The sequence below is a fragment of the Drosophila santomea genome, chromosome 3R, assembly GCF_016746245.2.
Source record: "Drosophila santomea strain STO CAGO 1482 chromosome 3R, Prin_Dsan_1.1, whole genome shotgun sequence".
Lineage (NCBI taxonomy): Eukaryota > Metazoa > Arthropoda > Insecta > Diptera > Drosophilidae > Drosophila > Drosophila santomea.
Window position 1 is genome coordinate 10,583,269 of NC_053019.2, and position 27,561 is coordinate 10,610,829.

At 41.4% G+C, this 27,561-nt stretch overlaps 4 protein-coding genes across 11 annotated transcripts; all 4 read right to left on the reverse strand.

The window, feature by feature from the left end:
* Positions 1 to 2,223: 2,223 nt before the first annotated feature.
* On the reverse strand, positions 2,224 to 2,924 carry LOC120452060 (mitochondrial import receptor subunit TOM20 homolog). Its single transcript, XM_039636123.2, has one exon. It carries the CDS (start codon positions 2,774 to 2,776, stop codon positions 2,330 to 2,332), a length of 447 nt encoding a protein of 148 aa, XP_039492057.1. The 5' UTR covers positions 2,777 to 2,924; the 3' UTR covers positions 2,224 to 2,329.
* A 1,573-nt stretch (positions 2,925 to 4,497) lies between these two features.
* Positions 4,498 to 18,091, reverse strand: LOC120454082 (tachykinin-like peptides receptor 86C). Of its 2 annotated transcripts, XM_039639093.2 has the most exons (8): positions 17,578 to 18,091; positions 8,781 to 8,926; positions 8,368 to 8,581; positions 8,138 to 8,272; positions 6,313 to 6,393; positions 5,870 to 6,217; positions 5,548 to 5,666; positions 4,498 to 5,385 (listed from the first exon to the last, which is right to left on the reverse strand). In XM_039639093.2, the coding sequence occupies exons 1-8, from the start codon at positions 17,757 to 17,759 to the stop codon at positions 5,084 to 5,086; spliced, it is 1,527 nt and encodes a 508-aa protein (XP_039495027.1). In that variant the 5' UTR covers positions 17,760 to 18,091; the 3' UTR covers positions 4,498 to 5,083. The 2 variants fall into 2 exon arrangements, with proteins under 2 accessions (XP_039495027.1, XP_039495026.1); XM_039639092.2 differs by having other exon boundaries at positions 4,498 to 5,666.
* Positions 18,092 to 20,960: 2,869 nt separating this feature from the next.
* On the reverse strand, positions 20,961 to 23,272 carry LOC120452033 (synaptic vesicle glycoprotein 2C). Of its 7 annotated transcripts, none has more exons than XM_039636083.2 (9): positions 22,813 to 23,272; positions 22,567 to 22,745; positions 22,327 to 22,508; positions 22,066 to 22,265; positions 21,856 to 22,012; positions 21,680 to 21,794; positions 21,329 to 21,488; positions 21,149 to 21,240; positions 20,961 to 21,099 (listed from the first exon to the last, which is right to left on the reverse strand). In XM_039636083.2, the coding sequence occupies exons 1-9, from the start codon at positions 23,202 to 23,204 to the stop codon at positions 21,044 to 21,046; spliced, it is 1,533 nt and encodes a 510-aa protein (XP_039492017.1). In that variant the 5' UTR covers positions 23,205 to 23,272; the 3' UTR covers positions 20,961 to 21,043. The 7 variants fall into 7 exon arrangements, 3 of the variants coding, with proteins under 3 accessions (XP_039492017.1, XP_039492016.1, XP_039492018.1); XM_039636082.2 differs by having other exon boundaries at positions 21,149 to 21,276; positions 22,813 to 23,271; XR_005616429.2 differs by lacking the exon at positions 20,961 to 21,099 and having other exon boundaries at positions 21,149 to 21,276; positions 21,329 to 21,451.
* A 718-nt stretch (positions 23,273 to 23,990) lies between these two features.
* LOC120452913 (synaptic vesicle glycoprotein 2B) lies at positions 23,991 to 27,046 on the reverse strand. The gene is made up of 9 exons (XM_039637376.2): positions 26,793 to 27,046; positions 26,008 to 26,443; positions 25,772 to 25,950; positions 25,524 to 25,705; positions 25,076 to 25,462; positions 24,717 to 24,834; positions 24,500 to 24,659; positions 24,315 to 24,442; positions 23,991 to 24,249 (listed from the first exon to the last, which is right to left on the reverse strand). Exons 1-9 carry the CDS (start codon positions 26,836 to 26,838, stop codon positions 24,194 to 24,196), a joined length of 1,692 nt encoding a protein of 563 aa, XP_039493310.1. The 5' UTR covers positions 26,839 to 27,046; the 3' UTR covers positions 23,991 to 24,193.
* Positions 27,047 to 27,561: the final 515 nt, after the last annotated feature.

Sequence of the window (27,561 nt, forward strand, 5' to 3'; positions counted from 1 at the left end):
AACAAGAGTAAACACAGTATGTTTTTCACCGTGCCACAGCAAACAATGTTAAAGCCATTTTCGGAATTGGATGGCTGGGGTTTCATGGCATACAGGGCGTATAAGTGATATATCTGTCACACCCATGAAAACAGTTGAACCATAAGATTTCATAACATTTTCGCCTCCCCGTAACAAGAGAGATGTTTAATGACATTTGCGCGCCATGGCATAATTAGACATCGGCGATAATGACACTTCCCCTTCCTATGCATACAATTCCTGGTCGCTGTGGCTGCTCCAACCAATTAGTCTGTTTGATGTGGCACCACATCGCAGACTGCCAACACTACTCGCACATTCAAGACATTCATGGCTGTCTCGATTTCATTTTGACCGAACTACTTTTGCCTAGCAACCAGGATAGGTAAAGTGCCGAAAAAAAAGGGGATTAAAGAATATTCACTGAAAATCTACATATAAATGTGGTAACGCAAATGAATAGTGACAAATCTGTATCTATCCAATAAATCTAATAATAAATCTATCTATCTAATTTACAAAGAAGGTAAAACTTGTAGTTAAACATATCAGTTTCCAATTATTTAATTTAATAATTAATTTGCCTCAGTCTCAATGCACACTTGTCTTTCAGTGATACTTGTGATATACTACTAATTAATATTCTTTTGCTAATGCCCGTCTCATCGAATTCGAAAAGAAATCCGCTGTTAATAAAACGACAGCAAATACATGCAAATGATTTATATTGATTTCTTTCAGAGGAACTTGCTAGATGAACTAACGAAAGGTCAATTACATTCTCTTAATTCGCCAATATTCCAAATGAGATGGCACTGTTCTCAGCCGAGATATTCTTGCTTAGTATTCTGCCAGGAGATTTTATTGAATTAGCCGTCGCTCTTGGGCCAAATCTTTGATGCCAGACTGCTTCAAAGCAAAAATCATTATTGCCCGATGTTTAGCCTGGAAATTAGTGCCGGGCAACAAAGCTGCCATTCGCCGTCCGTCCGTCTGTCTATTTTATGTGGTAATTACTGAACAATGGTTGGCAGCAAGGGAGAGCACCGCAAAAGGTCATTAGGTAATTACAGTCAATGGGAACTTGAATCGGACGGGTATCAGTTGAACTTTCCACTCATTAAATGCTGGCAAAGGGGCGCTAAGAGATTGTTTGCTTTCAATTTCAGCCTTAAGCATTTAACTAGCCTTTAACTATAAAACGGTTAGTGAAGGGACTTACTGAACTAGATTTAAGCAGTTGGTTAAACACACAATATGAAACATATTTTTATTAAGCCAAGTTTATATAGCATACATTGATGATCCAAGAAAGTGTTTGACAGGGTTTAAATGTATATGCATTTTTCGTCCGCAGTTTAACTTTTGCTCCCAGATGTCTACAGCGTTTCAAGACAGAAACAAGATGCCTCTAATGGTCAAAACGACCGTTTAAAGGGAGAAGACGTTTTGGCCAGTTTGGACAATTGGCGGGACTACAAGATCATCAATCAAATGCGTCCGGGTGACAAATTCACGGGTATGAATTCCCGGCAAATTATGCACACAGACTGCTCAGTAACGGAGGCAATTCCCCGAAGACCAGTTTGTTTGTCTGTCATTGTGGGCCAAAACACACACACACACACACATATATACACAGATGACTAGGCACAAATGCAAATGCAAATGCTGCATAGCCGGAAATGGGATGTAGGATACTTCGTCCGTGCTCAGTGAGCATTCATCCCTTGCCAATCGACATCAGATACGCAGTTAACCGTACATCTCAATTGTCATGCTAATCTCGACTGTCGGATGAAATCTGTGCTAAGAATTTAATTGATAAGCCCAGTTTTCAAGCTAGAATGGGTGAGTTAATTAAGACTAGTTAGATGGCTCATACTGTGGCCAACGTGCAAACATTAAACAAAGATAAATATGCGTGTTTTGTTAATTTGTGATGTTCATTACTCATACATTTGCTTACATTTCCGTTGACATGGCTACAAGTCCTATAAGACAAACCCCTTGTCTGCTGCTTTGAAGCAGCTCATTCGATCTACGAAATTCCACTCACCAAAAAATAAAACGCAGATAACGCAATGGCAAGACGTTACGCTCGACATTATAATCGAGGTCATTAATTTGGCTAATGGCTGTAAAGTTGCCTCATTCCACAAATTGTTGAGCAAGTTGGCCCTGGCAACGAATAAAACGAGATACCAGTATACATTGAATGTATTTCCCGACATACGTGAACCAAAGAAATGTATTTCGCTACCAGAGGCGCATCTCTCGAAAAGAGAATTTTGGAATATTTCAGAGGCTATTCAAGGGCACTGGTAGCCTCCTCCTCCACCAAAACGGGTGAGCTGCGCTCCGCGGCCTCGTAGGCGTGCATCTTGATCAGCATCATGGTGAAGATCTCCACGGGCAAGGTGTTCTGGAGCACCTGCAGCAGTTTTCCCGGCTGGCTGCAGACGAGAATCGCGTTGATTAGGTGCTCCACGCCGCCCTCAATGTCGCCATTTGTGATCAGGCCCTCGCCCTTGTGGATCTGGGTCATAAAGTACATTTCGACATCCTTTTCGTTCACGGGCACCGATGACGGGGATTTCACGGATGCGAATGACCGTTGGTTCCGGCGCTCGTGCAGCTTCCTCTTGAAATCCGGATCACTGCGACGCTGTTTGTCGAAATATACGCAATAGCCCATGAACACCATTCCCGATATGGCCGCCAACACCTTGAAAGTTCCCCAAACTCCAATCATTTTCGAATTTAATTCTTTACGTTTTTCTGTTTCTCTGTTTCTGCTTGTTGAACACTCAAAAGCTGGACAACGGGTCACTCCCTTGTGTATTGAAGAATGTGTTTTTCTTTTTGAGACTTTAGAAAGTGTCTTGATGGATATATCAAAACTGACATGATTGCTGTTTGATTAGAAAGACTTGGTATCCACTTAAGCTACTGCTACTGTTACAAATTTCCTACGGGTATCTTATAATCGAGCCGCTCGACTAGAGGACGCGAATCTTTTTGGTACTTGTACCACTTTATTAGGGCAATAACAAAGTGCTCTAAAACCCACGTGTACATGGGAACCGATGACCATTGAATTCTATGTGATACTTCTCAAATGAGCGACCTAATTCGATGTCAGACCACTCAAACTTGCCCGACTGTTTGCGGTGTGACCCCATGCTTTAGCCACAGTCTGTTGCCAAGGAATCGAAGTACCATATGAACATGGATGGTAATAGAATCTTTTCAACTGCTTTTCGGTTTGCCTTTTCAATCGTTAAAGCCTTTTTTGCGGCTGCCATGACAATGCAAAAGGAGGCTGACAAGTGGGGCAACTGCGCAACAAACATCATCTTATTATGCAAATTGTTGTTCAGCGAATGGCGCTCACAGTTCCCGTAGCTCCAAACCCATTAAATCCTATTACCTCGAATAAAAAACTCTGTCCATCGATTTCACTGGGAGTTCACTGTGCAACAAGCAATTTAACGCATTAGCGCGGCTTTTTCCTTTCTCCTTCAACTGCCAAATCGGGGCAATAAAAATGTAGCTCTCTGAACGCTGGTGTCTGGTTTTTGGGTTGGATTTTGATTTCGGCTTGTGTTTGGGTTTGAGTTTCGTCCTTATACTGAATGTCCTGCCATGAAACTGTTTGTGATTCAATTAGATAGTTGAATGTTGCCCAAGTGGGTTTTGATGGGGTTAGGTTCTGTAACTGGTTAGAGTTTCAATTACACTCTGTAATCGCTTACCATTATGCAAGTATGTGTTCCCTATTGAAGCTCGTCTTCTGTTTGCTTTCGAATGAATAAAAGCGAAATCCCCTAAAATTGAACTACTGAAAAGAAGGTGAATGGGATGACGCGGGTAAAAGACTGAAGATTATATGATTTGAGAGTATTTGAAAGGATTCGCCTTTTGCGAATTCGCATTGAAAGACCCTTTGCCCATCGCCACCCAGTCCTTTGGCCATATCTGAGTTATAACTACACCCACATTAGTATGAATTCGTGCATGACCAAGTGGCTTGAATGGAATTGGACTCTAAGCTTTGCATAAATAATGCGACTGGCAACATAATGGAATGCAAATTCCCCTTTGGGATTGGTCTAATGATATTAGCAGCACACTTTTGCAGCAAAATTAGTATTTATTCAAGCAAATTAATCCCATCTTAGTGCTCATTTCCAATTTCCAGCTAAAATATTTACCTAACCTAACCCTCGAGCTGAATGGCAAAGCACGGAGGTCAACTTTAATGTTAACAATTGTGGGCATTCCGGTTTACTGACCACATATCAATTGTTTCTAATTTACAAACAATTACTAGATATTGGATCTGATAGAAGTGCTGACTTGACTTGCGACTTAATAACAATTTAATATACATATGTCGATAGGTGACCACAATGCGTTCTTCAATTAATTGGGTGCGATTAAAACAACTCAAAGTGAGATATTTCTTGACTCTTCTAATTCTTTTACTCAAATAGCACAACATATACGCAGATGCATTTATCAGTTATACACAGAATGTATTTACAAACTTGGCTTAGCCTACATGTTTACAACAGTTAAAACTTACAGCTCTTCGATGGTTAAAGTGTCGATAGATTCTTCTATACAAATACATACAAATTCAATTTATTGGTAAGTTTTTCCTTCTAGCTGAAGTATTTTCTTTTGACAACCGGAAATTCGACTTTGACTTTGGCATTAGGGTGGATCGATTTACAGGAATGCAATAGAACTTAAAGTGAAATATTCACATAGCAAAGAGATAAAGTTTCGAAAGGGGAAAAATAATTCATTGGGACTGAAACAACTTTACTAAGCTAAAATTTTATAGTTTATATTAAGCTCTTTAAAAAGTAGGAAAGTTCTCACTTGAAATCGAGCCACCCTGCTATGCAAACATGTTTCATCTCTTTGTGAATGTGAGTATATGTACAGAGTAGAGCAAGCAGTGGCAAATTGCATTTCCCCCGCAGCGAAAGGAGGCGATGGCCAGGAGGATTCACAACTCGTTCCAGTGGCAGGACAAATCGGGATAACATCACAGCTGCTTGGGACTGAGCTCCACAGGATTATTGTCCTCGTCACAGGAGATGTACTTGATTTTTACGCGCTGCCGCTCGCCGATGCTGTTGTTGATCGAAAGGCACAGCGGCGAACTGGACCCATCCGCCGGCCGTTCCATGATGCACTCCACTGCCGCCCGATTGGTTCCACTTCCTGGAGGCTGCTGCAGCTGCTGCTGCTGCTGTGCACTGCGCTGATCCCGGCAAGAGCTGGTGACCGGCGCCTGCTGGATCTGCGTCTCCATCGTGCTGCGCTTCCACTGACTCTTGGTCTCCGCTGCGGAAGGTTGCGTGGGATGTGGTGAGTGGTGGCAAGGCAAGAGCAACTGGGTCTTAGGCTGAGGCAGAGGCTGAGTCTGAGTCTGGGCCAGGACGGCCAAAATAGTTTGGGTGGTTGGGGGGGAGGAGTTGGGGAGCGAGTGGGCGACGGTGTACCCACCTCTTGTGTGCCGGTGCGAGCTGTTCTTGTTCGTCAGCCGGCTCTTCGGCGAGTCGAATCGATGGCGGGTGAGGCCCACGCAACAGCAGCAGATGATCCGCTGGAAGTACATCCGAAACCTGAAAACAAGAATTTAAATTTAGGAAATGTATTAACACCTTTAATTACTCTCATTCTTCAAGCACATGGGACTAAATTTAAACTACCAATTTCTTAACTTTAATTAGCAGTTTTCATACTGATTGCTTTGCAGTAACTTACAAAAATTGTATATTTTCACATCCCTCTCTCTAATTTGATTTGCTTATTCAGCTCCAATTACCTCTTATTCATCCAGTAGTAGATGAGCGGATTGACCATGGCATTGGACATGGCCAGCCAATAGAAGCCGAGATACATGTGCTGCACGTACTTCGTGGATGCCACCTGGTTGTTGTGGTAGGCGTAGATGAAGAACAGGTGATATGGCAGCCAGCAAATGGCGAAGATGGACACGATGGCGATGAACATGCGGACCACCTTCCGCTTCGACTTCATCGACTCCATCTGGCGATCCGTGTTCTCGCCGATCGATCTGCTGCCCCAGAGGACGCGACCCATCAGGGAGTAGCAGATGAGCATCACAATCATGGGAATGCCGTAGGTCAGCACCAGGATGATCAGGTTGTATCTACAATTCAATAATCACAAATTTATACCAGCTCAACCTTTTAGTATACAAGTTTGTAAAATTTCAAAAATTATATTGCTTGTTTTTATACTTACGCATAATCCGCCATAGAAGTGGGATATCGTCCATCTGGCCACATCATGAAGCAAACTGTCCTCGATTTTCCATTGTAATAGCTGCAAATGGTCCATTTAAGTACGTTAACACGGCCCCAATAAAGTATTCACTTAAATATTCAAATTTCAGAATCTGATAAATCAAAATTTCATTATTTAATTACATCCCACATTTCCCTCGAGCATAAAAAGCTGTCAGGTTTCACACTTCGCCAGTTTTAAGCACCGGGAAAATGGAGGAAACGAAGCTGCCTTTTACAAGCATGACAAATTTCACGTTTGGCCCGTCATCAAATTGAAAACTTAATTTGCCAAATTATGAGGTCTTTCATGGCGCAGTATTGTCGAGCACTTAAAAGGGATGTTGACTCGAGTCCACACAAAAATCGCCAGTACCTGTCTGTTTACCCGTACTTTTCCGACCATTAATAACACGGCTATGGCAACTGGTTGTGGCAGCCAGGTCATAATTTGACCAACAATTATCATGAAAAGTGCCCGGGAGGGTCGTTCGGTCAAATCGCGGGTACCTTTCACACCCAGAATGATTGATTTAAACGGAAAATCGTTGTACATTAGTTAGGCTTTGCGTGATATGCATTGTTACGCCGCAGTGTTAACTTTATAATGAATGGATTTAGTGATGCTATTAAAATTGATGTGCAGATCCTGTCATTTGTATTTGTTATTAATATTCTTTCCTCTCCAATTACTACGTACTCCCAGAAATTCCAATTTGTTTATACATTTAGTAGCGAAATGAATCCCTCTACTTTCTGATATTTATTTTGGGGCTTATCTGAGCTTGACTGGTTTACTTTCCCACGTTCATACGTCTCGAAGCCTTTTAACAGTCTATATCCCCGGGGGTTTCTTCGAAAACGTTCATCCAATTTGGCTTTTTTCACTTTCCATGAAATAGTCACACACATATATTACATCCATACAGCCATATATCCATTTCACTCCCCTTAATATGCTCTTGTCAAAATTTGCCATCGTTCGACTCTCTTGAGCTTCGCCTAGGCTATTCTTTATCACATTTTGATATATGAACTTGCCATCTTTATTATGCCCGAAGTCTGTTACCCTGGGAGACCTTTTATGCCGCCTGTTGAGAGCTTAAAATAAAAAATGCTTCAATTCTATTAAACAGGACACCCAGCCGCACGAATGTTGCGAACTTGCGTAAAACTCAAATGAAGCCGTCGGAGCGGAGGCGACAAGGTGATTTAGATGGATGCGAATGCTTATATCAACACCGAACCCGGACGACCGAAAACAGGGAGACGTGATAAAGAAAATATGGAAGTTATTCTGGATAGGTGCGCGGAATTTCATTTTATATTTGTTTGGCCTCTCAAATCGATACCTGGTACCTGGAGCTGCGGGAGATGCTCCTACAGGGAGCCTGGCCAACTCGTAAGCCATGGCTTACAAACTTGTTTATGCATTGCGTTTCGTGTTTCACGCGGAGACCGAACAGAAACAAAGGGAAAAGCATGTTTTTGGTAACGAATTTGAAGTACCCTAGAACCAAACATCATTCTCATTAAAAAGTAGGTTTATAATTGACTCAGTAAATTATACAAATTAAATAATATTGTATTAAATTATTAAACATGTTTCAAACATTTAAAGTATCCACACTTCTAGTTAATGTTAAAAGTTAATGAGCATATGTAAGGAAGCTTCCCTCGCTTAAAACAAAAATCTAATGACTTCTAAAAAGAGTCCAGCTAATCAGCCTACTAATACCCTATCTTAAGAGAAGCCCTCGATTCGCGGCCAATCGCCCACTTACTGCTTGGTCATGATGCTGGAGTAGAGCAGACAGGGCGCGGACAACACACAGCTGAGTGCCCAGATGAGGACCAGGATGATGCGCACCTTCCGACGCGACGTGCGGCGCTTCAGCGGATGCACAATGGCGATGTATCTGCAGGATGGCAGGAAGCGGATGTGCCGACGCACCGATTAGGAGCTGCTGGTGGAGGAGGATGGTGGGCAGGAGGTGGAGGAAGCGAAACTCACCTATCGAAACTTATGGCCACGAGCGTGAAGACCGATGTGGAGACCGTGACGTTGGCCACGAAATTGTTGATTGTGCAATAAATCGAACCGAATGGCCAATCCGAGTTCAGCATGAATATAAAGTTGAAGACGCAGTTCAGCGACGACATCAGCAGGTCGGCGATGCTCAGGTTCAGCAGGAAGTAATTTGTGACCGTCCTCATGCTGCGATGTCCTGCAGAGACATTTGGCGAAAAAGAAGCAGGGGATTAGAGGGAAAACCTCGGGGAAACGAGAAAACGGGAAATGGCAAAGCAGACACATGAAGGCCAAGACAAAAAAAATGCTGGAAATTAGAGGGAAGGCTATCGCCACTGCGGCGTATACGTGCCTGTGGAAAGTGCTTTAAATCAGCATTTTTTTTGCAAGCTTACCTGTAACGATCCAGAGAACAATACCATTGCCGGCGATGGCCACAAACATCATCAGGCCGAAAATGATGGCCCAAATCGTTTTCTGCTCCCATGGCAACTCGTACGGTCTTGTCGGCGATGGAAACAGGCACTCGGTCAGAAAGTCTCTGCGGAAAATCGAAAATATCATTCAATTTGTGTTGCAAAATTTCGAAAAATGCAAAACCAAAGGCAGCTAGTGCTATCTTGTTCAAGAGGAAGCCATGTCGATGGTGTAAAAATATTTTCTAAAGGATAAAGTGCCTCTTAGTTATTAGATATTTTCCAAAGGGTAAAGTACCCTTACGAATAAGTGAGTAAATGATAGTGAAGATATCTCTATGACTAGCTCTTTTATCTTTGTACTTTTCGTACATTCTGTTCACGAAATTTCTACTATACTGCACCAAGCTCAAAGTCTTTATTCAATTGGTATAAGTCCCAAGGATCCAATGGAAATAAGTCCCAAGGATTGCTTATTTCTTAACTTAATGGCATATTTTACAGAGGAAATGCCTTTAAAGAAAACCCATTTTAAATTTAAGTTTTCTCGCCACCCTTCAGGGCAAACAATATTTGGAAATTCAATCACTGACTGCCTGAAACTTTGTGATTTGGCAAACCGATTCAGAACAGCGTGCTCTCCTTCGCCTTAACAATAACAATAAGAAATCAATGAAGCAAAAGCTTGGCGAAAAATTCTTAAAGGAAACTTGCCACAAAAGAAGCATCCTTATCGACATGGAAACAGCAGCAGAACTATGTAGCAGAAAATGTGCTGTAATTTCATTGGACCGACATCCGTTGGCCAGAGGACACGAGCTGGAGCGGAGGAGGATCCATGGAACTGGAACTGGGGATCCGATTATCATATCAGGCATTATGCTAATCACGGCAGCGGGACTTGTGATGCGATGAACACGTCGCTAATTATTTCGAGGGCTGTCTTTGTCATTGGCTCGTTGGTTGTGGAGCTTCCTTTTGATTAGCCAGTAGTTGAATGAATGGTAAATCCTATTAATTAGAGGAACCTTGTTCGATTATTGTCCCGGCCATCCATATCCACCGACCATGTTCACTCGCCTTCCGTGGCCAGTCGGTGGCTTTTGTCAGGGCGCCACAGGGCGTATGAGCAATATCAATGAGCCGTGCCTCGCCTGCTTTCGCGTTGCTATTTTTACCACCCTGCTCAAAATGCAGCAGACACAATTCCAGCGAAAATTCAATAAGCGAATTGTTTGCATTCTTCGATGCCAGTTCTATTGCCAGTTGTCTCTCAGGCATCAAATTTGCCCACTTTGTCTAACCATGATTGATGCCCTGATTGATTGATATTGTTCGACCCACATTAGACTCAAATAATTTGGGTTCCGTGGTTCCCAATTAAGCACCCGCAAAACGAATGAAATTGAATTGCCAAACATTTAGCTCTTAAACTTTCAAATTTTCAAACATTTTTTCAGTTTTTATTAGTTATTTACATTTGAGCTGCGAATGTTGTCCAACTCTCCGCTCAGTTGGTTAGCTGCAGTCTACCATACTGCCACATTTGTTCATATATCCAGTATTGAAATTCTGGTCAGTATTTTGTTGAATTGTGAAGTGGCCAAACAAAATTGTTGAAAATATTGTGTGTTTGCACATGTGTATACAAAAAAGATCATTTTTTGCCATCTAAATCACCTACACCTGTAATCACACTTAAGGTATGAATTCTTATAAATAAATTAGTTATTTACGTCCGCACTAATCCTTAACTAACTAAGCTGAATTTAATTTCATTCAGTCTGAATACAACGCATATGCTAAGAGCTCTTTACAAAATTATCGACGTTTCATATAACAAGTTCGGTTGGCCATAAATCTGCTTACAGATGGCTAACTTGGTTTTTGTTTTTGCAGACTGGCCTGTGATACACGTATCGCATTACATTCGAAGTATTTATTTGCGATTGGACTATCGATTTCACATTTAATTAGATATTTTGCGATTCGCACAAACAAGAACTCCATTAATTACATACACACATAGCCCATATAACAATGACCCATGATCAACATAAAATGGGCACGATGTAATTCCCGAAAATATAAAACTGACATTTTGGATAAATTTGTTTACATAAAGTGAGTGCTATTGGGCTGCCATTACCATTTGGTAGATATACTCGTAATTATTATGTACAAATTCAAATGGCCCATAATTTTCATTATCATTTCATTAAAATGAAATTATGCACGCATTTTAAATGCCTCAGTGCACGTGAAATTTGCACAGAATTTGCGAATATATTCAATTTGCATTTTCATAATGATTAAATTCCTTTAAATATGTTTTTTTTTTCTTTTTTTTTTTTTTGTATTAAAAAGTTTGGATACATGTAAAATTAAATTATTGTACTGCTACCTTCAGGCAGCCTAAACAATTATATCTTTAAGGAATAGGACATAGTAATACTATTGTATTAGACATAAAGTTAACAATTTTTAAATTATATATTCGATGATACATGTTTTATCTTTTTAAATATTTATTGACAACTAATACAAGGAATATTTATTACGACATGGTTCTAGAAGATAGATCCTGTGGGTGAAACCTTTAAATATGACAAACAAACGCGGCCACCCTTAAATTAAAAAATTTCGCTGCATACTTTTTTGAGCTTCCCTACTTTCGGTTGTTTTTCCAATTATGATAATTGCTGTTGTCTAAGGAACTTTTCACTTTTCACAAATACGGGCAAAAAGTTGCCAGCAGATTTATGGCCTCCCGCCATTGCAGCTGACTTTTAGAGCACCAGGATAACAAACAACAAAGGAGGCAGTACGAGTCCCGCCTCGAATGGTGTTCGTTTTCAGCCTAATTTAAGCAAATTTAACTTGATAAACGTAATTTGTATTTTTCCTTTCCTGCCCTGCTTCCTTTTTGGCCGCCTAATTAGGTTTAATGCTATTGTAAATCCGTGCTAAACTTCAGTTTGTTCCTGTTATTAAAGTAATCATTATTCATGGACGGAAGTGTTTGGCCATCAGAAGTGAACTAATTACATCCGTTGGTAAGTTTTTTACTCTGTACTTCCGTGCACACTTATAATTTTTGTGCCGCTTTCTAGAAATTCGCCTAATGACAGCGCAATTTTCCCCGGCGATTTTGGCAGTATAACTGCGGAAAGTTGGCATCGCTCGACTTTTGTAATATATTTGGCCCTGAGTATGCAAATTTTCGCTGGAACAAATTCCGCAAATTCCTTAAAAATTGTGCAGCGCATTTGGCAGGCAAGGGAATTCGACTTGTTTTTATTGTTTGATTGCTTCCGCCAAAGTCCCAAAAGTGTCAGCTGCTTTGCTTCGTTAAAGTGCAAGAATTTCGAGTGGCTTTTCCACGAAAATCACAGAATCAATACGTGTGCCAAATATAATTTTTTTTCCGCTATTTCTTTTTGATTGAATTTGCAGTTGTTTACTCTGTGTCTATGTGAGTGCAACCATCCATTTTTACCATCGCACAGACTTCCGCTTAACTGATTTGGCCTAATGTTTAAATAATGACCTTTGCTGGCGGTTATTAATTTAAACCAATGAGCTATTATTGTAAACAATAGAGAAGAGATTTCAAATATTATTCATGAGCAGCATTTGCAGTGGAAATTAACATAATTTGTACGCTATTATTAATATCTAGACTTTTAATAAATCCCGTCAAATTGCAGCAGAATGAATTGAGTTTTCCGAGTTAATTAGACAAATTAAAGAAATTATCATCGATTATAGTTTACCCATTCGTAATTTCCTGTTCATGGGGGGCACCAACAAATTGCCCGTCATTATGTGGCAGTTAGACGAGCTTATCGTCGCACTCAGGAAGGTGAGTTACCCACATTAACTCGGCTAATAGTCGTCGACCCCCCTTTAGAGCCTCCTGGGGGTCTCAGCCCCCTGTAACCTCCGTTTGACGTCCTGGCAATTTGCGCACTATGTATTTCCTTGGAGCCGCTTCAGCTAACATGTTTCGCATTCGCATTTCGCTCTTCATTATATTCCACTGAATATTTTATGCATGACGAACCGAGCAATGCAACCCAAATTGGCGGTCTTGCGGCTACTTTATTTCCCTAGCTATATATTTGTGTCTGGTTCTCTGGTTGCCTTGTCTCCGGTTCCCTGGCTTCTTGGCTCCCTGGCTCCGTGGTTCCTTTGGGTGTCCTCTTCGGTTACTGCACAGTTGAGATGGCGGAAAGCAGGGTAGATAAAGGTCTCAAGTACTCGGCAAGGATGTCATTGGGCATGCCGCACGCAGGTTGCAAGTTGGCCCACCGTGTGTTTATAGTTCTGGGCGATAACTTCTGCTGCCAACGGCAGTTGCGAAAGTAGGAAATGTCGGTAAAGTTACGGAGCTGCAAGTGTCACGTAGTTTAAAGGCTTTCTGCATACAGTTGGTGAAATACTAATAAGCCGGCGCGTCGAATAGACTTTCAGGGGGGCTTAGAAGTGCTCGGTAATTGGTTTTCTTCTAAGTAAATACCTTGAAATTCATATTTTAAAATCCAATGCAGAAAGGCTCGCTTTCTGCAACCCTAAGGCAAAGTGTTTTAAGGCGAGACAGGAACACTTTGGTTTTGAACAGAAAACAACGCTTATATAGCAGTCCGAACAGAAACTGTTTCGCCCAGTGTTGTCCTAGCTCATGTGGTGGTGTGGTGTCGGAGACAGAAGATAAGTTGGGTCGAATGCTCATCGATGTCTGACAAATGGAGGCTGTCACGGGCACCTTTCCAATCCGCACCCCAAAATCATCATCGTTGAGCGGACAAAAACAATGCGAACTTAAAGTGGGGCTGCAGTCACTTGAATTTCGACACGCTTCGCAAATGGGGCCATTTTCCATTTCTGAATTTATGAACGCGGGTGCTTCACATGTCCCTCAATTTCCCGCCAGCCCATCGACCGAGACCACCAGTTCCTGCCACCAAATGCTGTGTCCTGCAGAAATGCTCTTGACAGAGCAATCGAGAGTGTTGATGACGATGGTGGCAGGACAATGCGTAAATGAAACTGTTCATGTTGTTTGCCATGGAGTGGCCATTAAATTTTCATGCCCCTGTCGGAATATCTGTTTCATTGGCCTTGCGTGCTGTATTATTGTTGCCCTTTCCTCACCCACACCCACTGATTAAAAATACCCATCCGCACTGGGGACTTGTTTTATGTCTGGCGAGAAAGAGGTAATTGAAAAATTTGTCATATGCAAATTACTCAACTTGTGCAGATTGCTCGCTCCTCGTCCAGTTCCCTCGAAATGGCCAACATTATTTGTTCGAAATCCATTCCTAGGCCCCGTAGCCATTTCTACTGAGCTGGGGCTTAGCCATCGATGAATACACATAAACAAACTGTTCCCGACTGCTAGGCAAAGAATCTCCTTCCGGACTCCTTATTCCCCCGTTCCGGACCTAATCCAAACCATTTCTTTCGAATTTCCTACGGAATGTCACAGTTCGTGGCGTCTCGAAGGGTTTCCGCAGCTACAAAAGCTGGCTACATGAGCCACTTTTGTCTTGGCCAGATAAATGACACAGTTTAGAGGGATTTTGTAACTGGCTGGGTTTTTATCCCCGCAGAATACAAAGTAACGAGGAAAAATTACAAAAACCGTATAAGTATCAGCATATGGTCCTTAATCAAAACGCTTTCGGATTTATATTACTTTTTATAATTCCTTACTTTTATTACTGTAAAATCGATAGAATTACAGAAATTGCACATTCCCGCATAGACTGACGCTATCTGATCCGTTTTTTTTTAAGCATCTACTCTAATTTTGGGTAAAGCATTCGAAATTCGATGCTCGGCAATATCGAGGAACACTTCTTGTTTTTATGTGGGCCATCCATTCTGATTGGATTTGAGTCTGGCCATAAAAATGCCAAGGTCCCGATGGACAGCAACAGCAGCTACAACAAACAAGCAGTCAGGATATGGACTAATGTCATGTGTCCTTTGTTGTGCTGTGCTGTTATCGTTGGGCAAGTATCAAAATCAATAAGCGTACGAAACGCCATAAACATCAAATTCGAAAGGATGCGATCTCTTTAAATCGACTCAAGCAAGCCATTCCATCGGCTTGTAATATACTACAACATTGCGTATCCGCAACGTGGGATGCTGACGCGCACTGAAGTGTGTGGACAATGTGGGCAAATCCCATACGCGTGGCGAAGGCGAAAGCAAAGCTGTCAAGTTCCTTCCATCAATAATCCATGGGAACAGTCCAAAACATTTGCTCTGATTGAAGCAAACATAATGAGCTTAACCCGAGACAAGCGGCCGGCAATTCACCTGCTCAAATGCTCGCACATAAACAAAGGACATACACAGCAAACAATTTTCTTTGTACCATATTTTTTACACAATTAGTAGAAAACATGTTTCGGCAGCAGTAGTCGCCAAATGGGAATTATACTCTTCGTTTACATATTTCACTCGGGATTTTTCCATTTGCACGTCTGGCAACCATCTACAATAAATAGGTGCAAGCCTTACCCCTTTTTCTAGCTGTGCACAGCTCCACTTTTACTTACTTTCTCTTTCACAAAGAGCATTAAGCCTCGAGGCTTACGGGCCAAATATAGAACATCGAACAACATTTGGAAGGTCGTTTTGTTTGTGTCAAAGTTGTTCGAGGATTTAGTTTGGGTGGCCAGCAGAGGGCTTTGAATTTGTCGGAATTTAATTATTTTTTCGCTATTTTCCCCTTTACGAGTAGTTTGTCACCCAACACAGGATGTTAGGTGGAAAGCAATTAGCAAACGTGTGTGTGTGAACGAGTCCTTTCAGCTTATTGTTGCACTTCGCCATTCTGAACTAAAAGGGAGCATTTACAATGGAATTTGCAGGGGAGAAAATTACTTTAAATTGCTAATTATGACCATTAAATTGCCCTGACCATTTTTTGTTGAAACTTAAATTATTCTGCTAAACTTTATTCCCAGTTATAACTTTAAGTTTAAGGCAATTCCTGACTTTGTTCTCTAAAACATAACCGCTAATCAAAAACATTTCTCCAGAACCAACACCTTTATATAGTAGTTGTCAGACATTTCGTAGAAACGTTTTAATTGAAGCTCAAAGCGCCATGAAGCATGAAGTGCAATTTGAATGAAGAAGTTGTGCGGTAAACGATATATATTTTCCTGAAAATTAAAACCCGTCTTTTAGTTTAGCTTTAGAATTTTAAAATAGGTTCTTTTTCAAACGCGTCATAACTTTTAAATCCATACATAAACTTTACCCACAAGCTTTTACCCAGTTTGTAAGGACTGTTGTGGGACAATAAAGAAAAATGAAAGCATAAACAAATTCATCTCCTCCTGGATTTTCCGTCAATAAACAATTAAAGGGCTTTCAGTAAAAAACGAAAGCTCCTGTAATGAGGCTGAAAACCAGTTTAAGCGTTTAATTAACCAGTTCCAAAAGAGACCGAAATCCATCGCTGGTTAAAGGCGTTAAAGGCGTTAAAGGCGAAGTCGAGTGAATATTTATCCCCCGGCTGGAACTTTCAACGATTGCCCTTCCTTTTTTTTATTTTCGTTTCGGAGCAAACTTTTGAGTTATTACGCAATAGTCGCAATTGCGGCCAGTCATTAATTATACTTTGTGGTTAGCTTTCGGTACGAACGAAAACGCGGGTATTTATAGTACAAGCGGTTTAAGTTCTTGGTCAACTGAAATAATTGCCCTAATTAAAACATACTAATACCGCATTATATTTGGGCTTACAAACTCCTTCACTAGCTAATCATCTATTCAATTACCGCAGACCCCAAAATCTCGTTCATTTAAACTGATTATATGCTGAACTTATTTAACCAAAGTGTGGTGTTGGGCAAACTAAACCAACAATTTGAAATCAGTTAACGTAATTTTAATGACATTGCTAACCGGTTTTAAAATAATAGATATAAAGAGCTATTAAAGCTCTAGAATCTGTTTTTAATTAAGCTGTCATAATCTAACAACCCCTTTCCCTTTAAAAAACTATAGGCAAGATTACAAAAATTTAAATAATAACCTTTAAAATAAATATTACAAACTTATTATTATTTGAAGCATTCCTTTGTCCCCGCTTTGAACTAAAGCATATGTAATTTGCAGATAAAATATAATGAAACCCATTTTTAATTGCATTAAAGTACCAAACATGCAGCACATGTAATTTATAATTGAAAATCAACTAATGGCTATTAAGTGTGAAAACCACGATTTATTGTCGGTATTCAAGCTTGCGAGTGCTTAAAGCATTCATGGTATAAGCGTGACTATGGATATATTTTCAAAAGCAATCAGATTTGGCCTAAACAAAGGACCACAAATTAAACTCTGCTACCAAGTTAGGGCTATCAAGATTTTGGACTAAGAATGTTTACTCTTCCAAAAAACCACACTCAACAAAAAGGCGATGAGAAATAAAAGTTAGCAGGAGTGTCTAATATTAAGGCTATGAAACTCTATGTATCCAAATGTTTATTCCGATAATTTTTAGTCCAAGTGCACCTATTTAACCGGACGGACGCCAAACACGTTTATCAGCAATTTAAGCCCTCGCCGCGAGTAATCAGTTGGCCCTCATCAGGGAAAACCGACTGCTTCCGCGAAACGCTCTCAACTCTACCGTTTAATTTGCATAACTTTGTGAGGGCGCTGCTAGAAGATCTTGGCGAAAATAAATAAAGAGCCTGGAAGGCTAAATAAAAGGACTCAGCATTTGCTGCCCACTCACTTGGCCTCGTTAATGCTCTCGAGATTATCCCGATTGTCGATAATGCTGGACAAGAGGCTGACCACCTCGGTTCTGTTGAGACTGCCCAGGAGCGTGGTGTTCACAATGCTATTCAGCTCGAATCGCCGGACGGCGAGGATGGTGCAGTTGACCAGAAGCTCGGTGTCCACAATCTCCGACATTTTGCAGTCTGTACTCAGGATAGGCGATGGTTTCCGTAATGATCCCACTGCACTTATGCCACATTTAATAATGCAGCGCCATAGAAACCATTGACACGACGGATTTCCAGCGGATGCTGACTTTTAATTTCTTCGTAAATGCTGCGCTTTCATTTGATCCTCTTTTGTGGCCCGTTTTCCAAGAAGATTTTCTTTTTATGTTCTTTGAACTGCCAGCCACATGCAATACACTTTTAATTTTGGCCGCTGGTCAAGGACGAGTTGCGTTCAACACTGCATGTGGCCATTTGGTCACAAAACTGTCAACCTTGCAACCTTGCAAACAAGTTTAAGTGCTTAAATTATCAGATGTTTTAACTCACATGGATTTTAAGTAAATATGGTTAAATCTATAATTGGGATTACAGTAGTTTTTTAATTCAACTTGTTATTGCAATCAATTAGGAATAATACACAAATTTATTTTATTTCATGAAAGAGTTAAATTTATCCATATTGTTTCACTTTGTTTATCCTTTTAATTTGATTCAATTATTATTCACACATATCCACACGTTTACGAACTAATAAAACCATTATCTGCATTTCACTTTTGAATGAAGCTCTTTTTTTCAGAAAACATTTCTATTTATACTCCATGAGAACAAAAAAGAAAGCTCTTATTCACATGTTACTGAAATTGTCGCACAATTTGATGTTATAAATAGCATTTAAATTGAATTTAATAAATCACAATAGTGCACATATGTGCATCCCACTTGTGTTTGCATTACAAACTTTTTGCACACTTTGTAGCCCTTTTTTTGGCCACTATTTTTCATTGCGCTTTTCACAGGCTTAAAACAACAACCACAACACCCACACGCACACACTACGAAAACACCGCTAGTTGGCAACACTGTTAAATTCTTGAAATGGCGCCCGAGTTTCCGCTCTCTGTGCTGCGCGTGTCCTTAGCGCTGCAAGTGCCGCCGCCGACTGACTGCTTTGCATGAAAATGGATGAAAATTCTGCAGGGACCTTCTGCCGACGTCGACGCCGACGTCGCTGCCTCTACCATCTCCACAGGCCAGTCGGCACGCACACTAACGCAACCGAAAGGCCGGAAACATACCTGTTGAGAGAACCTAGCAACATTACTCCGCTGGCAACATGTTGCGGGATATGGTTTTATAGCAAGTCCTAAATTGTGTCAGAATGAAAAGTCAGTACTAATAGGTTCAATGAATATTCTTATAAAAATTGTTGTCATTTCGTAAATTTTGCGTGTTATAATGTCCAGCACCTTTATTCTTCGTCCTCGTAATAATATATCTTTTTCTAAAAATGGCAGCTTTAGGAGAACTCTTAAAACTCTTGTCTGAAAATAAGAAGTTACCTTAGGCTTCCTGAACTTTCTTGATTGTTGGCTAAAAGTAAATCAGAGAAGATTTACTAAGTTGCCATTTTCATTGTAGAAACTTCAAAATCCACTAAAACTGCTTGTTCAGCCCACCTGATACACCACCTACAACTACATAGACTTAGTGGAAGGGTGTAAATTTCGCTTCACTTCGTGGTGCTGTGATGAATGACCTGTAAATGATGGCAGAGGACACGGTTCACACTTACACAATCACAAACTGCGGAACACCCACACACTTGCCCGAACAAAGGAGCATTCAAGGACCGTTCAAATGACCCATTGTGATTGTGTGCGTTTGTTTGTCTTATTTTGTGTTTGCTAATGTCTGCCAATGTTTGTGTCCACCGCTCCCTCTGCCCCGCAAGTCTCGTTTTTTCGGCCCTATGTGATTATGACTGCCCATTCAGGCGGATCCCCTCATCCCCCATCTGTTCGTCCTTACAGATTCCCCCACAGTCTTAGCACTATGTACCTCATTTTTGCCCGGGGCACGCACACACTTACAAGCGTATGCATTTCCTTATTTAGCTTTTTTTACGATCTTGTTTCGTTTAGTTTATAGCCTACATTTGGCCCCGCCCCCCAAAAGAACACATCCAACCATTAGGCCGCCCTAAGCATATTTCAGCCCTGTTTATATTCACGGCGATTTATACATGTTTATTATGATAAATTTATGCGCATTTGTTGTTTGGTCGTTTTTATAGAGCGCACGAGTAGCCAGAGGTATTTTTTTTACATTTTCAAAATAGAGAGCTTCATAAAAAAATGGAGCAATGTGCAGAAATTTTGGGGAATACATTTATGCATTAAGCTCTTAGTCAAATTTTGCCACCACCAGATAGAGTGAGAAAAGTGTGCTGAAGTTAAGGCGAATTTTGGGTACCCGCTACATAGTTCACGAATCTAAAACAAATGCTTTATGCAGTCAGTTTCGATATGAAATTAAGCGCATAGTTTCGTAGCATACTAAAGTGGGAAAATATATAAATAAGTTTTATTTAACGAGATAGTAAAAATATACCTAATATCTAACGCACTACAAATTTTAAATTTTTAATTAACCACGAACAAACTGATGCTGACTTCGCTATGAATTTAAAATGTGAAGGGTCACAAGCGCTGAGTAGGAAAAACAAAGATGAATCAAGGCAGCAAACTGCTTCAATAGTCTGGCGTGGGTTGGTTTGACACCACCTATAAATTGAACTGAAATAAGTGCAGCCCAAACTACAGAAATGGCTCAATATGCAGACAAGCCATATGTGCGATCTGGGAGCCAAAGCACCAGCAACTGGCTAGGGAAACGCCCCAAGTCAACATGTGTCAATTACCGCTTGACTTTGTTTTGACAGCCAGAGAAATAGGTTAGTTTCCCGAGTCGAGAAGGAAAGTGCCAGAAAATAGGATACTCTCGTGGCCGGTTCTTGGGGCGAAATCAAGTATACGCAGTGTGTGCATCACGGGGAGATTGCCATTGATTCTGTCGCCAGTCGATGGCAACAAACTTTGGTGCTGATTTATGGGTGCGGTGCGGTTAGAAAAATATGCAGGGGAAAAGTTTCCGCCAGACAAAGGGCATATGCTGGGGGAAATCACTTTGGCAGCCAGCGAAGCGCGAATTGCGAGTCATCTTTGCATGTGAAAATTAATTGGTAACCGCAAAAACATAATTACCGCCAGATATGTATGTTTTCCCAACCAATCAAACGGCTTCGAGAAATTAATCAGCGCCGTCTGGCATGTGATTGCCTGTGATTCAAAGGTAATTAAGTTGAATTAACCGCAAAGTCGACTGTTTGTTATTATTTTTATTAATTCCCCCGAATTCATCGACAGCGAGACAATTAATTACAACCAGGACCAAATTTACGATAGGTTAGTTAAGCGATTGCTGATCGTCGACTTTTAAGAACAGCGAAAACAGAAAGGCAACTGTGTAAAAAAATAATTAGTTCACCTATCTAAATTGAGTACTACGCACTTGACATCAGTGAGCAAAGCCAGAGAAACGGAGCCAGGCAGCTAAGTTGCATAAAAATCGGCAGCAACATATTGCCACTTACAGATCCAAGTCTTCCGAAGGTCATGATCAGTAGCAAAACCATTGTCCTGGCGAATAGAGGCAGATGTTAATCTTGATTTATTATTAGGGATTTCAAACCTCATCAGGGTGGGAAAAATCACCACAGACATTCCAATGATCGTAGTGGCACAAATGCCCATCATGGTCAGGTAAACGGCGGAAACTATCATCGTCATCAGCGAAGTCTTCACAAAGTACAGGCTGCCCACCAGGAAGATGCAGATGAATAGGAACACCTCTGCCAGGAGCTCACATAAATAAATAATTCAAATGGGGATGCAAAAAGTTCTAACAAGGTTGATTTGAATTGAAAAGTGTTCCAATTGACATTATGAAACGTGCAATAAATCATGTTATCAGCATAGTTATTAAGGTATTTGAAAATATTTGAGAGTCGCTTTGCATCCCTAGCACAAGTACAGTACTCACTCAGTATGTGATTCGCGACCACTTGGAACCGCATGAAGGGAAAGATGATCAGAAAACCAACCAGACCAATTCCAGCTACCGTGATGTTATCCAAATAGCTATCCGGGTCGTGATGCTGCACGAAAGAAATTATTACTTTAGACCCGGAAACCCATATCAAGCGATCTCCTACCCACTAGAGCGCACTCCACCATCTTCTCCTCCTCATCCATGGACTTTGTATTTGCATTGTGATCCAAAACGGAGCACACACTCGTATCATTCGCCCCCAAAGAGTCCATAGCGTTCATCGTGGCGAAGATCTGTGGCAGCCACAGGCGCACCGAGTTAACACTAGGATATGTAATGCATATATAGACAGGGATATATATTCCAAATTTACCTACCACATAATCTGACAGAAATGCAGGCAATACACCTGCAGTGAAATGGCCAAATAGGGATTGGAAAACATGGGCTTTAGCTGTTTGAATCCCTCGAGGAACTTGCTCTTGGCCCGACTAAATCTTTCCTTGAGTGTTGATGGCCGCCCAGTACTATCCAGATCACCAGACCGATCGGGAGTGGGATCGGTGAGGCGTTTTACCTGTAAAATTAATAATAAATTATTCCAAAACCAGGAAAATGTAAGGAAAAATAGTTAGTACCGGGTAGCTCTCTCTACTTTTCCGCTTGTTCAGCTTGTAGATGCGCTGGAAGGAGTCCAGAGCCTTTTTGTAATTTCCCTGAGACATAAGGAACTTGGGGCTCTCGGGCAGGAAAATGTGCAGCAAACCACTGAGCAGACTGGGCACGGAGCTGACCGCCAGGAAGACCTGCCAGGTGCGAACTGCTGGCGGAAGATAGAGTTCTTAATTAAGGTCAGGAGGTGAAGCAGTCTCACCCACACTTCATGGAGGAGACCTTGAAAAGGATGGGCACCGGCAGCAGAACGTAGGCGAGCAGGGGTAAAAGCATCGATCCAATGGAAACACACAGGCCCACGAACAGCATGATATAAGGCCGGTGCTTTTTGCCATGGAACTCGGCCAGGTAGCTGACCACGACCGCAAATGGACCGCAGATGCTAGAAAGCTCATAGCATTAAACATGTAAACACTAAAAATATATATATATAACGGTAGCCCGCTTACATAAATCCATCGAAAAACTTGAAGGCCATCAGTTGGGCAGTGTCCTGGCTGAGCGAAGCGCACAGGACGAAGAAGCCATCAAGCCAGCCGCCCGCAATGAGGACGTGTCTGCGGCCAACGGTGTCCGCTATGAAGCCCCATGGCACCGCCGAGATGATCATGCCCGCATAGGTCACCGCATGCAACATGCCCTTGTCCACGATGCTCAGGTCAAGGTCACACTCGGCGGAGGGCATCACATAGGACAGCGCCGAGGCCGAGAAGACCATCGCCATGAGGCAGGGCACCGCGCTGCACAGGATAAACAGGTTGAAGAACCCAAAGCCACACTCGGCGATCGCCGTCTCGAAATCTGCAGCCTCGTCAGTATTATCCTTTGCTCGCTCCGCCATTTAAAAAAATATATTCAGTCTGGGGTGGCAGTGCAAATTTTGAAAATTACTCAAAAGACTCCTGGATATTTACAAAATGGGGTAAAGGGACTTTCACATATTGGGCATCTGGGATTTTATAATTTATAACTTAAATCATGCTCAAAAATGTATGCTGAGAATTAACTGCAATACTTCATTCCTTTCTATAAGAAGGCGAACTAAAATAAAATATTTTAGGTAACAAATAAATACGATTTCTTAAACACTGCACTCATTACTAGACCTAGGTATGTTTTGTCTGCAATTTTGAGAGGTACTTATGTAGTTCCAGCAATAAATCCAGCAATCATAATTAGCATATTCTGGTATTTTAAGATTACAAGGCTGCTTGAAAAAAATAAAATTGAGCGCACGTTTGGTGAAAGTTCATGTAGTTCAGGATTCGCTAATGCGCTCAATGGATAAAACGCATCCACTTAAAGGCTGCCACGAAAAGTCAATTCAGGCAGCACTAATTTCCACTTTGCCCGTCTGCAGCCTTTGTAAATCTGGTTAATGTTATCTGTAGTTGATCACTCACCTGCCAATTCACCTGCCAACACAGCCACCCAACCCAATGCCAAGCCAACTGAACTCCGACGGATACACTTAATTAGTGCTAATGAGATTTGCATGTCGCACATTCCGTCGACTATTGCTATTGTCCTTGCCCACCAGCGGAGTCCTTTGAGGGATCCGCAGATATTTGCCCCTTCTCTGGCTTAAGCACGTAGGAACTTGAATGGAACTCTGATAACACGGTAATTTGTACAACAATAAAGATATATTTGGTTTGATTACTTAAGGTAAATATAAATAGTTGTTGAGCGTCTATCTGATCCAGTTGAGTCGCTATCTCTAATTTGTAAAACTAAAACAAATGCTAATGTCGCAAGATCCGATTATAAGTAAATGGGCATTCCTAGGTCTAGTTTTACTGTATTATTATGTGTATTTCTTATTTTATTCTAAGTAAACATTGCCTTTGCTGGATCAGGCAAAAATATTGACAGGATGCCCGATACTGCAATAAAATAAGATACAAACATAATAAAATAATTATTAAGGAAGAAACTATCTTCAACTTACATATCAGCACTGAGGAGACCATTATGAATGGAGGCAAACAACCGATTTGAACAAATACAGGGAAGAGTAAATTTCCGGATAGGGCACCAAAGCGTCCACACATCATGGCAATGGCAACCACAACGGTTCTGAAAATGTAAACCTTTCATTTCATACGAATTCGATGCCATTAATAGACTACCTACCTTAATTGTGTGGGAAATAGGGTCACTACAGCTCCCAAAAGTGAGGAAACAGCAATTCCCGTAATCGTAAGGAAGACGGCAGCCACAATGAGTGTCATTAGACTGCTTACAGAGAAGTAGAGCATGAGGCCAAAGGTTCCCGACAGAAACAGTCCGTAAGCTGGGAAGGGCGCAAGGGTTAAATCACCAAAGATACACAATTCCAGGAGCAACTTACTCATCATGCGTTTTGGACCCAGAGTCCGAATGATTCCACCGGCAAAGAAGTAGCCCACGAAGCCCGAGGCCGAAACGATAATGTTATTCAGGTACATGTCCATCGAAATCACCTTGGGCTGTAAAAGTAAAATAAAGTGCTGATTTTAGAAGCCATATTAAACACGATCACTTCGAGTTTGCATGTAACTTTCAAAACAAATGGATTATGAACGATAATGGTAATCTTGTACTTTGTGAGCAGCGATAGCCACGTCACGATCACGATGACTAGGCGTTAAGTGAGCTGTCAGATAAGCCCAGTCTACAGATCCACATCAGATCTCCATCTGCTATCTGCAAGCAGTATCTGATACCCACCTCTGAACAGGCGTCGGCGTAATTGAGGGCGGTCTTAGCCGTCTGATTGACACTGAATTCGAGGATGGTGCACATGCTGGCATCCAGTCCGTTGCCGGCGTGCAGGGCCTCGTATTCCGCCATGGAGGCGAAAAGCTGCGGCAGCCACAGACGGATTGTGTTCATGCCCAGGAAGATGCCGAACTGCATCACGTAGCAGCAGATGGCCAGTCCCAGCAGGGGCTTCCTGGCCAGCGGCTTCATCTGCTGCAGCCCGGATCGCAGGCTCTCCACCAGGGTACGGGACTGTTGCTTGCTGGGCGCCTCTCTGGATTTCTCCTCGATGGTGTAGATGACCTCGTTCTGGGCGGCCTTGCGATTGGGAACTTCCTGAATAAGAGCTTTGATCTGTAAGGAAATGATTTCAAATTAAACGCTACAATGGAGCAATTTTGAAATATTTTCATACGGGATAGCTATCCTTGGGCTTGCGGGTGTTGACATGGTAGATCTGCTTAAAGGCTTGGAGCGCCTCCTCGTTGCGTCCCTGGGCCATTAAAAATCGGGGACTCTCCGGCATGCTGCAGAAAATCAAGCCACTGATCAAACTTGGAATGCCCAGAATGAACAGGTAAATTTGCCAGCTGCGAACTGAACAAAATTAAAGAATAAGTCATATGTTAAATGTTAAAAAACTAATTTTGTCAAATAACTTACTTTGCAAGCCCCAGAACTCAAAGTCCCAATCTCTGGGAAAGATTCCCCAGGCCAGAAGAGGTAGTGAAACCGTCGCCGTGGAGGTGACCATGCCCACGATCATCAGAACTGAAGAGCGGTGCTTGGGTCCGTGCATTTCAGTCAGATAAGTAAAGAGCACAGCTGCCGGGCCATTAACCCTTTAATGAAATATAAATTAAAGTCTGAATTTATAAAAAATAGTACTCAGTACTTACACCAAGCCACCCATGAACTTGAACATCACCAGCATACTGAAGTTCTGACTCAACGCACTGCCAAAAACGCACACAGCATCGATCAGATAGCCCCAGTAGAGGATCTTTTTGCGACCCTTCGTATCTGCCAGATAGCCCCAGGCTATGGCGGAGATGGTCATGCCCGCGTAGGCCACCGCATTCAGCACACCTTTGTCCTCCAGAGTCAGGCGGAGATCGCACTCGGCCACTGGCAGGATGTAGGACATGGAGCTGGACTCGAAGATGGCGGCACTCTGGGCGGGAATGGAGACGATCAGCAGCATCAGATTGAAGATTCCGAAGCCAGCTCCCTCGATCGCCTTGTCGAAGGTGGCAGGACCCTCTTCGGTGGGCGTGGCTGCCGCCTCCGCCGTACTATCTGAATTTCCATCCGCATCCTTGTCATTTTCTAGCCCTAAATTAATAAGAGGGGTTTTTAGGGGGCACATTAACTTATTGCTGTAGTAATATTTTTAATTTTATCTCATAACACTAACTGCCTGAACTTTTCCACTTATAACAGCATTTCTACAACTCAGATTACAAATCACATAATTTTACGACTTAATTACATTGTCATAAAAGGTTACGATTGAATTTCTCACAATAAACACGGTTAACACATTTGTATTTAGTTGCGGCTACTTGTTACAGGACAAAATTCACTTTTTAAGGATGTTCTGTTGTTTGTTTTATAAGGTATTTAATACTTTCTCCTCTTATTAATGATTAGATTATTCCAACATGCTTTATAAACGCTTTACCTTTGCTTTTCTCTGGATCCACTGTTTTAATATTGTTTTCCGACATCCCAGCGATTACTGTTTGCCACTATAGGTTTTCACAATTGGCTTGCTCTTGAAATTGATTGTTCAATTAATACGCTGCAGTTTTTAATTAAAAAGCGCAACCACAAGTTCTTCAAAAAATTAAGTTCAAAGTCACACAGTTGAGGGTTTTCAGAATATTTTATTTAACCGACTTGCACACTTGCAATGCTGCACGAGAAATGATCCTCTGGAGCGCATGGCACCTGCTTTTATCGGAGTTTATCTCAATAAAAGTGAAGATTCACTCAGCTACAGCTGCCTTATCGCGGGCTTTACAATCTAAGAAAGATAATAAACATATAAAACCATGTTTATTTAGAAAAACCACATTGGGCTTCGTAAAGGGCACAGTGAGTTTCCGAAACTTGGGGGAATACACTATACTCCAGTTATGAATGAAGTCCTCCATTGGCTTTTTAATAATTTTTATTAAACAAAATAAGTAGTTTTAAAATAACCCTTAAATATTCATTTAAACCACATATTATTATGATTATGAAACGTACTGTACAAGCATATTTCGTTTAGCCACGACGATGACATGCGGAAGCAACCATCAAAAAGTAGAAAAACGTGTGGTATTCTTGCTTTCTTTACATTTAAATATATACTTTTCTATTGTTCTTCTGATCCAGAGAAAAATGTTTTAGGTGGATAATACGATTTATGACATTTGACTAAATTATTATTCCACGCTGACTAC

Coding starts and splice junctions, on each gene's coding strand:
- LOC120452060 (XM_039636123.2), bottom strand. CDS start 2,776: ATGATTGGAGTTTGGGGAACTTTCAAGGTGTTGGCGGCCATATCGGGA.
- LOC120454082 (XM_039639092.2), bottom strand. CDS start 17,759: ATGTCGGAGATTGTGGACACCGAGCTTCTGGTCAACTGCACCATCCTC. Junction 8,582..8,780: donor TGTTCTCTGGATCGTTACAG/GTAAGCTTGCAA, acceptor ATGTCTCTGCAG/GACATCGCAGCATGAGGACG. Junction 5,667..5,869: donor TACTACTGGATGAATAAGAG/GTAATTGGAGCT, acceptor TCTTGTTTTCAG/GTTTCGGATGTACTTCCAGC.
- LOC120452033 (XM_039636082.2), bottom strand. CDS start 23,204: ATGGCGGAGCGAGCAAAGGATAATACTGACGAGGCTGCAGATTTCGAG. Junction 21,489..21,679: donor GGTCGCGAATCACATACTGA/GTGAGTACTGTA, acceptor AGCTCCTGGCAG/AGGTGTTCCTATTCATCTGC. Junction 21,277..21,328: donor ATTTTTCCCACCCTGATGAG/GTTTGAAATCCC, acceptor TCTATTCGCCAG/GACAATGGTTTTGCTACTGA.
- LOC120452913 (XM_039637376.2), bottom strand. CDS start 26,838: ATGTCGGAAAACAATATTAAAACAGTGGATCCAGAGAAAAGCAAAG. Junction 24,660..24,716: donor GGGTCCAAAACGCATGATGA/GTAAGTTGCTCC, acceptor CGCCCTTCCCAG/CTTACGGACTGTTTCTGTCG. Junction 24,443..24,499: donor CTATTTCCCACACAATTAAG/GTAGGTAGTCTA, acceptor TTACATTTTCAG/AACCGTTGTGGTTGCCATTG.